Source organism: Rhinatrema bivittatum, chromosome 2, assembly GCF_901001135.1.
Source record: "Rhinatrema bivittatum chromosome 2, aRhiBiv1.1, whole genome shotgun sequence".
NCBI classification, from domain to species: Eukaryota; Metazoa; Chordata; class Amphibia; order Gymnophiona; family Rhinatrematidae; genus Rhinatrema; species Rhinatrema bivittatum.
The window spans coordinates 616,483,872-616,495,231 of NC_042616.1; the positions used below are offsets into that span (position 1 = coordinate 616,483,872).

The 11,360-nt window shown below is 43.4% G+C and overlaps 1 protein-coding gene across 1 annotated transcript in view; it reads left to right on the plus strand.

Annotated features, from left to right (window-relative positions):
* The window catches only part of MEP1B (meprin A subunit beta), a 117,958-nt gene extending 108,663 nt beyond the window's left edge, over window positions 1-9,295 (plus strand). The window contains exons 13-15 of the mRNA XM_029587181.1: window positions 2,002-2,206; window positions 4,654-4,810; window positions 9,246-9,295. Coding sequence (XP_029443041.1) covers window positions 2,002-2,206; window positions 4,654-4,810; window positions 9,246-9,295 — 412 coding nt within the window. The remainder of the gene's footprint in view (window positions 1-2,001; window positions 2,207-4,653; window positions 4,811-9,245) is intronic.
* The last annotated feature ends 2,065 nt before the right edge of the window (window positions 9,296-11,360 follow it).

Genomic DNA, 11,360 nt, shown 5'->3' on the forward strand with positions numbered 1-11,360 from the left:
AATCTTTAACTCAACGTTACTGTATCGACCTGATTGTGCTGAAAGTCAATCAATAGTTATTGCGGTGCTTCAGTTAGGTTCGGGAAAAGGCATATTTAAACAGCCAAGTCTTAAGCCTTTTTCTGAATGTTAGTAAGCATGGTTCCTGTCTGAGATCAGGGGGAATGGCATTCCGTATAGAAGGTCCCGGTGTAGAGAAGGCCCGGTCTCTGAATGCTAGGTGATGTGTAGAAACTGATTCACATAAGTTTCAATAAAAGATAATGGTGTTCTGGAGGAAGTAATGGCAAGCTGGACTTGATTGGGGCTGGGAGGTGGCAGCCAGCATCATGGACACAAATCCAGAATGCATGTTTTCGGTGCTCATGGTGGCTCTTCTTCTCCCTAGAAGCACTTCCTGTTTAGAGAAGAAACACACAGGGCAAGGACAAGAGGAGCCACCATGGAACTGAGACAAGGCAGTCAAGGTGTGTCCCTGTGCTGTCCTGCATAGGGTGAGGCAGGGAGATGGAGGAAAACAGGATCCTGGAGAGAGCAGGGCAGAGGAAGACAGTAACTGGACAGGGAGAATTGAAGGGATAATGAGGAATCTGAGGGGAGATAATGAAGGAAATAGAGGGGTAGAGAAGAACCTGGATGGGAGAGATGATGGAAAGAGGAAGGTGCATGAAACTTTCTGTTTCATGGGGTTTCTATGTGTTACATTCAGAGAGGTTTTCTACATTTGTATATCTTTAGAGACCTACATTTTCAGTTTTTATTTTTCCTGGGAAAATCAGTGCAAAAGTCCTTGGACAAATAGTATCTGTGCACTTTATACTAGTGAGGATGGTTTAAATATTGTCCCCTACCCAATTTAAATAATTTGATGTAAAATGAAGCAAAAAGAAACACGTATGATATATGACGATGGTATTAGCTCAGCGGGTGCATTTGAAATGCTGTACCAAATCGAGCTTTCTAAGTTGCAGCCTCTCAGGGATGGCCAGGCCTCCCAGTTTCAGCTAAGGCGGAATTCAACTCTTTGGCATACCTGGGATGATTTCAGATGGAATGGTTGTTGGGCTTTTATTTTTAGTTTGCTATTTTTGTAGCCTATGGGGCAGATTTTAAAAGGCCCGTGCACGTAAATCCTTCCGGATTTACGTGCGCAGGGCTCTCGCGCGCCGGCGCGCCTATTTTGCATAGGCCGCCGGTGCGCGTAAAGCCCCGGGATGCGCGTAAGTCCCGGGGCTTTCGAAAAGGGGAGGGAGGGGGCGTGTCCGGGGGCGTTCCCGAAACGATGGGGCGTTTTGGGGACGTGCCGCGGCGTTTTGGGGCGGGCCAGGGGGTGTGGCGCCGGCCCGGGAGCATGGTCGAGGCCTCCGGACCAGCCCCTGGGACCGGAGGATGGAGCGGGGCTGCCAGCCGATGCGCGCAAAGTTACGCCTGCTTTCAGCAGGCGTAACTTTGCCGACAAAGGTAGGGGGGGGTTTAGATAGGGCCCCGGGGGGGGGTGTGTTAGGGAGGGGAAGGTGGGGGGAGGACGAAGAAAAGTTCCCTCCGAGGCCGCTCCGAAATCGGAGCGGCCTCGGAGGGAACAGGCAGGCCACACTGGGCTCGGCGCGCACAGGTTGCACAAATGTGCACCCCCTTGTGCGCGCCGACCCCGGATTTTATAAGATAAGCGCGGCTACGTGCGTATCTTATAAAATCCAGCGTACTTTTGTTCGCGCCTGGTGCGCGAACAAAAGTACGCACTCGCGCAAGTATTTAAAATCTGCCCCTAAGTTTTCATTTAATTTTATTGTTATGTTTATTGTTTTATTTGTTTCTTTGTGGATAACTATGACTGTTTTTATTTGTACACTGCTCTATTCATTTTTGTATTGATTATGTAATATATAAATGTAGCAAATAAATGAATATTTATCAAGTTATGGTTCAAGCCCCCTTTACTGTTCACCTCCATGAAACCAACATTTTTTGTTCTATTCATAAGTTGTTTCTCTTATTTTGCAGATGTCCAGTAGGTGATGACTGGTGGTTTACAGGTAGAAGGTGTGAGACGAAAGGCTCTAATCAGGACACTATAGTGATAGCGGTATCTTCATCGGTAGTTATATTTGTTGTCATGCTAATAATCACTATAGTGAGTGTCTGTTGTCTAAAGAAGAAATACAAAAAAAAAAATAGAGAAATCAATGAAGGTCTTTCTCTTAAAAATGTAAGTATAACTGCCACAACTTTAACAGTAGATTTTTAGCATGGGTTTCTGTGCACACATTTTCTACTTATGATTGTTTCGGATGCCCTTCCACACAGATGTTGAATTGATGAAGCATACATAAGTAATGTATTCTCTTATTTAAACAAAAAAAAAATACCAATGTTACTGTTTTCTACACAGTGGAGATGCTGACTGCACAATCATGCCTAGAAATAATTTTTCACGGAGTCCAGATGTAGCAACATTGAGGGTCTGGTAATTATTTTCCTATCAGTGTCCAGTGGGATTAAATGGAGTAAAATCAAAAGCTGGACATATTTTGGAATAAGCTTTAACAGTGCAGTATTTCAGAGGATGTGACAATAGCAATGCTCCACATGTTCAGAAACTGGCAGCCATAATCACATGTGATCAGCCCCTGTGCTCCAGGCTTCTGATATATTTGTCATCATTACTCAATCTTTTTCTTTCCACCAGAGACCAGAGCCTGCTCTTCATCTAACACATACAAAAAAAACAGAATATGTAAAGTACATTTGGTTTTACTGGACTCTGCTCATATCAGTAAAGAAAATACTTTTATAATGATTTTTGCATGATTTTTTTCCCCTGTTATTGTTTTAATGAATCTGTTTGGTGGTATGTTTTGCAAAATTTATATTATTGAATATTATATCAGTCAATCTATAGAACAATGAGTGCAAAACCCATATTTAAAGATAATCTCTGTAAAATCAAATTGGGAATAACCAAAATGAACAACAACTTATAAAAACTTAAATAGGTATTGTACCGATGGCAATTGCCAAAATGTCAACATTGAAATTTCCTTGAGATTTTCTCCAACCATCTTGATGTAACCTCCTTGATGCTGTTTCAACAACCGGGTCAGTGTATCTATATAGTTCTATTTTTGAGATTATAAGAGTTTGGATGGACTACTGGTAAGAGTTTTGGAAATATTTATTTATTTATTGAGGTTCTTTATATACCGCCATTCGTTTAGTAACATCATGACGGTTCACATACAAACAAAGTTTCAGCAGCAGTGCTAGAACAGATAGAAAATAGCAACAGTGCTTTACAATTAACGTTCAACTAAAGAAGGATCATTAGAAAATTATAACAATGCTTAACTAGAGCAACTGAAAGAAGGTATATGGCAATGTAAAAACAGGCGTAATAGTAATAAAATAATTACAATAGGTTGATGCATGAATTAAATACAAATGGTACAAATAGTACAATATTTATAAAGGGTAATAGGGTAATCAAGTAGTAGGGTGAGGGTAGTGGGGTATAGGGTAAAAGGGTAGTAGGGTAGTAGGGTAGCAGGAGGGGAACTTAGGTAGCATAGAGGGATAATACATATTTGCGAAACTTAGACTCAGGGAAAAGCATAGGGGGGATTGCTGGAGAAAGAATTTGGTACTTTATGTGAATGCTTTTAAGAATAACCATGTTTTGAGTTTCTGCTTGAATTTTTTTGGGCATGATTCCTGCCGCAGTTCAGGTGGCATAGTGTTCCAGCAGGAGGGGCCAGCTATAGCGAAGGCGCGTTTTCTGGTTGTGTCTAGTCTGGTAGTTTTGTGAGGGGGTAATTGAAGTGTGGCAGCGTGTTGAAGTCTGGGGATTCTGGAATGTTTACGGAACTGAATGGCATTACTAAGCCAGGTCATATTCTCAGTGTATAGGGTCTTATGTATTAAGGATAATATTTTGAAGGTGACTCTTTGAGCAACAGGAAGCCAATGCAATTCTTTAAGTATAGGAGTGATATGATCTGACCTACGTGTATTAGTGAGGATGCGGGCCCGCAGCATTTTGTAACATTTGTAACGGGAGGATGGTGGAATTGGGAAGGCCTAACAAAAGGGCGTTGCAGTAGTCAATTTTAGCAAATAATAGAGCCTGAAGCACTGTACGGAAATCACATTGGAATAAGAGGGGTTTGAGCTTTTTTAGAGTGTGTAGCTTGAAGTATCCGTCTTTTATAATATTGTTGATATGTTTTTTAAAATTAAGCTGGTTGTCTATTGTGACACCTAGGTTTTTGACATTTTCAGTAGAGATAGCCGCGGGGAGGGGAGAGAGTGTGGAAGAGTCTTTGTTGTTGTTTTTGTTTGGGGAGAGTATCATAATTTCGGTTTTGTCAGGGTTGATGGCTAAGTTAATGCTGGTAAGGAGTGCGCTGATGTCAGTAAGGGCAGTTTCCCATTTTTTGAGGGCATTGTTCAGAGAGTCAGTAATAGGGATGATGATTTGTACATCATCAGCATAGATGAAGTACAGGATACCCAGTTCAGATAGGAGGTGACAGAGGGGGAGGATGTATATATTAAAGAGGGTAGAGGATAGGGCAGATCCTTGGGGTACTCCGTGGTTTATGTTGTATACTTGCGATTCTTTGTCCCCAAATTTGACTCTGTATTGTCTGCTCGTAGGTAGGATTCAAACCAGTGCAGGGGGGTATCAGCTATACCTATTTCACTGAGATGTGTGATGAGGATATTGTGGTTTATGGTGTCAAAGGCTGCCGATATGTCAAGCATGGCTATGAGGTAGGAGTGCCCTTTGTCGAACCCAGTGAGGATGGCATTGGTGAGTGAGATGAGAAGGGTTTCGGTACTAAGATGCTTGCGAAAACCAAATTGAGTAGGTGCGAGAAATTTATGCTTTTCAGGTAATCAGTAAGTTGTGTGTTGACAATTTTTTCAAGAATTTTTGCTAGGAAAGGTAGATTGGAAATTGGACGGTAGTTAGAGAGGTCAGAGGGCTCAGCTTTGGGTTTTTTTTGTATGGGTTTAATGATGGCTTGCTTCATTGCGGTAGGAACTTCACCATAGGTAAGGGAGCAATTGATGATGTTGGCAATGTGGGGAGCAATTATTTCTGGGATAGATATGAGGAGTTTTGTAGGTATGGTATCACTAGGGTGTGTGGCTGGTTTCATTTGTTTTATAGTGTTTTCAATTTCTAAGGAGCCGGTGAGGTCAAAGGAGTTGAAGGTAGCAAGAGGCGTATTGGGGATAGGTTTGGTTGGAAGATTATTATTAGGAAAACGAGTCATGATTTTTGCAATTTTCTCATGAAAGAATTTGGCAAGTTCTTCGCTTCTCTTTTCAGCATTTTTGTCAGGGCAGGGGGTGGTATTGGGTTTTGTCAGTTTGGTGACGTATGTAAAGAGTGCGTTTGAGTTAAATTGTAAATCATGAATTCTTTTGGCATAGTAGTCCTTTTTTGCCTTGTGGGTTTGTTCTCGGTATTTATTTAAGGTTGTTCTGTAAGCATTGCGTCTTGTGAGAGAGGGGTCATTACGCCAGTCTCTCTCTAGTTTTCTAAGTGTGCATTTGAGCATTTTTACTTCGGGGGTGTACCAAGGTTTTTTAGTTGTATTGGGGGATTTGATTTTCTTTGCGCGTAGAGGGCAAGTTTCGGTTGTGACAGTGTTGGTGAGAGAGTGCCATGATGTGAGTGCAGTGTTGGCGTCAGAAAGGTTAAGATTGTGCAGTTCATTATTGAGAGCATTAGTAGTACAGAGTCCCTTCTGCTTTCTCTCACTGATACCTTACTTCTGAATCTGGAGAAAAAACAATCATACCTACTGGTTCTCCTAGATTTATCCTTAGCTTTCGACACGGTAAACCACTCACAACTCTTAGACCAACTATCAAACATAGGGATTAAAGGCACAGCTCTCAGTTGGTTTAAATCGTTTTTATCAAACAGGTTCTACAAGGTCAGAATAAACAACAAGGAATCCGAACCCATCCTATCAGATCAAGGCGTACCACAAGGTTCATCTCTCTTACCCACCCTGTTCAACATTTACCTCCTCCCCCTCTGCCATCTGCTATCAAAACTCAAGCTTACCCACTACCTCTATGCAGACGACATCCAGATCCTCATACCTATCACAGAATCTATTCAAAAAACCTTCTCCTTCTGGGAGGACTGTTTACAGCCAATTAAACAACTCCTCTCCAACCTTAACTTGATTTTAAACTCCAGCAAAACAGAGATGCTACTTATCTCACAAGACCCACATATCCACTCACCCAGCCTTTCGCAATCCTCCTCATTAAATATTGATCTCTCCTCAGACGTCAGGGATCTAGGAGCATGGCTTGACAATCAACTTAACTTAAAAAAATTTATAAATACCACCACCAAGGACTGCTACTATAAACTACAAGTCCTCAAAAAGTTAAAACCACTTCTTCACTTCAATGACTTTTGCCTCGTCCTTCAATCCATTATTTTTTCAAAACTCGACTACTGCAACGCAATCCTACTTGGCCTCCCTGCCAACAGTATCAAGCCTCTACAGATGGTACAAAACACTGCTGCCAGAATTCTAACAAACACCAATAAAAAAGAACATATCTCCCCCATTCTGAGCAACCTCCACTGGCTACCCATCAAACAGAGAATCCTTTTTAAAACCCTCACCATTATCCATAAATCAATACACAACATCGCACCTATATCACTCCAAATTCCACTTCGTCCACACCTATCCTCTAGACCCATCAGAAGCGCTTACAGAGGCACACTGTTCGCCCCTGCAGCAACATCATTACTAAGAAAAAGAGCACTCTCAACTGCAGGACCACACCATTGGAACGCTCTCCCCCCAGACCTACGCCTCGAACCCAGTCTACCAGAATTCAAAAAAAAGTTAAAAACCTGGCTCTTCAGGCAAGCGTTCCAATTTCCAGAATGTAACTAAGCGCCTTATCCTGATTGAACTTGGAACATTTTGTTTTACAGTTAATAATATGCAATGTTTAACCCGCTAATTGTCTTAATTTTAATTTAATTAATGAAAATTGTTTAATGGTTTATTGTTTTTGTTCAATGTTCTTTGTAAAATAACCCCTGTCCTACCTCCCAGACCAGGGCAACCTTTTCGTTTCATGTAAACCGGACTGATTTGTATTGTATACAGGAATTCCGGTATATAAAAAATTAAAAATAAAATAAAAATCCTTTGAGCATAGCTTGCGTACCTGAATAGTTTTACCTTCTGAGGTTTTTTGAGATGTGTTGTATTGCAGTGTAAGTGAGGTGTGAATAAGGTGGTGGTCTGACCAGGGTATTGGGGTGCAGGTGGGAGCGGTGGCGTTGATGGAGTCGTTAGTGAAAATCAGGTCTAGTGTATGGCCTGCTTGATGGGTAGGGCTAGATATGATTTGAGTAAATCCCATAGCCTTTAATGCTGTTATGAAAGTTTCAGAAGCAGGTGAGAGTGGTAGGGCATCAACATGGATGTTGAAGTCACCTAGAATAATGGCTGGTGTGTCAAATTTGATATTTTGAGCAATATATTCAATAAGGGGAGAAGGGTTTTTTTCAAGAATGCCTGGAGGTATGTAAGCAAGACAGATTTGAAAGTTGGGTGATTTAAACAGACTGATTTCAAATTTTGAGTTGATTTGGACTGGGTATGAGATTAATTTTAGTTCTTTTCTGGCAGCGAGTAGAAGCCCGCCTCCCTTTTTTTTGGGTCTTGGGATGGAATAAATGTCATATGTATTGCTGGGCAGTTGGTTAAGGAGGATCGAGTCGGTGTCCTTCAGCCAAGATTCAGTTATGGCACATATGTCAGGTTTGTCGTCCAGTAGTAGATTATATAATATATCAGGTTTTTTTGTGATAGATTGAGCATTAAACAATAAAATGGATAAGGTCGTGAGGCCTAGGAATTGTGTGAAAGGTGTGAGCATGATTGGGATGAGGTGCCTGTTTAGATTATGAAGTTTATGGTGTGTGTGCGTGAAGGGTTGGTATTTGTGTTTGAGTATGTGGATGGGATTGCCAATCATCATGGGATGAATTAGGAGTACTAAGATTAGTTGCAAATAAGATGGACTGATTATAGTATGGGGGTGCAGCAGAGGAGTATATTAGGGGAGGGGGAAAGGAGGTCAGGGGAGGTCAGGAAGGTTAGCAGGCAACACAGCGGGGCAACGCAAAGGGGCACGACAAGGGGCAGGCCCCTTTGTCGCGCTCCTTAGACGCGAGACGTCTGGCGCGAGATGCCAAGATAGAACTTATTAGCTATATAGGGTTAGTACATCCGGATGTGAGATCAGCCGTGTGGGTGGATCTGTGTCGACGTGCAGCACAGTAGTAGGTCAGTCTCGGGCTCGAGGTGGGTAGGCTGCGGGTCCCACGTGGCCGTGGTCCGGGGTTGAGAGCGGCGGTCGGTGGGGCTGGATCCCGGGTCGGGGCGGCACCGAACAGGCCGGGCAGGCGAAGGGAGCTGCGCTCGGAGAGCAGGCAAGGAACCCACGTGGCCTGCGGGTAAGTGTGCAGGACGGCTGGGGCTGCAAGCAGCGATCGGCGGGGCTGAGTCCCAGGTCGGGGCGGCGCCGGGAGTAACTTGCAGGCGATGTGGTCGGTAGCGACAAAAAGGGGACGCCGGAAGGGAGAGCCCGAATTTAAGGGCTCTTACCTTGCTGGTATTTCTGGGTTTTGGCGTCAGTTCCGGGTCTTTTTGTGATTTCAGCCTCCTGGCTTCTGATTCGCTGGGCAGGCTGCGGGTCCCACGTGGCCGTGGTCCGGTTGAAAAATATTTTTCAACTGTTTGTGAATAAAGAAGATGAACTTTTGGTCTATCTTTAAAGTGGATGATTAGAACCCACATGCACATAACGCTGTTAACAATTTATACACCTATTTAACTTTTTGTAAGTTAAGTTATTCATATTGTTTATTATTTGGAGCCTAAATATTATATTTCATTATTGAGCATGTCTGTGACCAGCATATTAGTATAAGCAGGTTTTCTGAAACAGGACAAAAATGTGGGCAAAACAACTAGGAAGGGAAATTCATTGACCCCACTGGACATTGAAAGAAATATAATTACCAGACCCTCAATGTTGCTACATCTGGACTAAGTGAAAAATTATTTCTAGGCATGATTGTCTATCCTTGCATCTATGTAGTATGAGAAATACAAAAAATGTAGTCAACACCAGTTCAAACTTACAACGTAATATATCATGTTTTCTTTTTATTTCTGTAGGTAGCAGCTCAATGAAGCAACAAAGTGAAAAAGCCCCCCTCTTCATCTAACACCTCTGCATCTAACATTAAGAAAAGCAAAATGCTATCTTCACTTACACCTGAACACTAACTGCATGATATATAAATATGATTGCATCATCTCAAGTATCAATAAAATCTATCAAAGCTTAGAAAACTTTCAATGAATTTTTGAATGTTTGTGCCCAGCGAATTTGTTGAAAAACTGTGCATAGAAGTGCTCTTCTTGTCAAAAAACTAAGGGGTGGACTTTAAGACCCGCGCGCACATGTCCATGTGTACGTGGTTTCTGGCGTGCGTGCGCATGTTATAAAATAAAATGGCAGTGCAAACATGCACACTGGACTTTAACATCTGTGTGGGCATGTGCGGGCGGCCCGAAACTCAGTTGCACAGGGGGGATTTTCAAATTACGCGCCGTGACACGCTCACTCTTTTTCCCAGTTCCCTACCAGTAGGCTTCAATTAAGGAGCCTTTGCCTCTTAGAGAGGGACATGCTACATTGAATTCTTGCCCTGAAGTTTTTCTGCTACTAATATCAACTGTTTTATTTCCTTCCTCCCCAACCCTTCTACCCACCCATCCTTGAGACTACTTTCTTACATAATCTTCTCTGGACTCTAACTAATTGTCTTCAGTTACATCATCTCCAGTTACAAAGTGGTACCTTGCAGCTCAGATAAAATTATTAGAGATGTGAATCATGTGCCCAGTCGTTTTAGCGATCAGGTTCGGATAGTGGGAGAAAAAAATCGGATCGTTAGAGATGTGAATTGGAATCGGTTCCGATTCCAATTCACATTGTTAATTTTTTAGTGAGGCCTGAGCAGATAAAAAAAAACCCCACCCCGACCCTTTACAAATGACCCCTTTGCTCTCCCACCCTCCCGAACCCCCCCCCCCAAAATTTTAAATTACCTTGTGGTCCAGTGGGGGGGGGGTGGGGGTTCTGGCACGATCTCCCGCTCTCGGGCCATCGGCGCCATTTTGGCTACCACTGATAAAAATGGCGCAGATGGTCTGATAAAAAAAACCCCACCCCGAATTGGTTTTAAAGGGTCAGGGTGGGTTTAGGGGTTGTTTTGGTGTGCTGGTTTTCCCGCCCTCCCCCAAATAATTCCCGTGCCCTATTTAACGTTACAATACAAATGCCCCTGATGATAAATCGGGGGCATTTGTATTGTATCGTGCACTCTAACGATTTAGAACGATTTAGAACGATTTTAAAATTATCTGATGATAATTTTAATCGTTCAAAAACGATTCACATCCCTAAAAATTATAACTATAGAAACTTAAACTGTCATATTGCTTGTGAATTTTTGCTTTCAGATTCTGCCTCTTAATCTTTACTGGCTTATGTTAATTCTTTTACTTCTTTTTGTTGTGACATCTGGCCATGGACCTCCGTGGCCAGCTCACTCATTCCCCACCAAGCCCCCGGATTTGGGCCACAGATGCAGCCTGGGGAAGCTGCCATCACTACTCCTATTCTGCGTGGCAGGATGCTGACGCTCAGCCTGCCGCTGCTCTCTCTAGGCACGTGCGTGCGGCTCATCCCCAGATGATGCTTCACCTCATGGGGGTATTTAAGGGCAGCCCTTGCTTCCTAACCTTGCCTCAGCAACAGGTCAAATTCCTGCAAGTTGGTGAGTTGCTCTGCTTGTTCCTGGTCCTCCGGGTTCCTGTTCCAGTTCCTGGTCCTCCGTGTTCCTGTTCCAGCTCCTGGTCCTCCGTGTTCCTTTTCCAGTTCCTGCTTCTCTGTGTTCCTGTTCCAGCTCCTACTTCTCCGTGTTCCTGTTCTAGCTCCTCCTCCTTGTTCCTGCTCCTGGCCCCGTACTCCTGTCCCAGATCCGCTCTCCTGTTCCTTGGATGGTTCTTCTGATATTGACCTCGGTACGTTCTTCTGGCTCCGCCTGCCAGCCGCCTGTCCCAACCTCTAGCCTATTTCCTGGATTCATCTGTCTGCTGCCTGCTCCTGACCTCGCTCAGTCTGATTCTGCTTTCACCTGTCATCCTCCTGGAGTCATTCCTCAGAGACCTGTGCATAAGTACAGCTGGCCCTGGCACCCAAGGCTTCAACCTGCGGGGAAC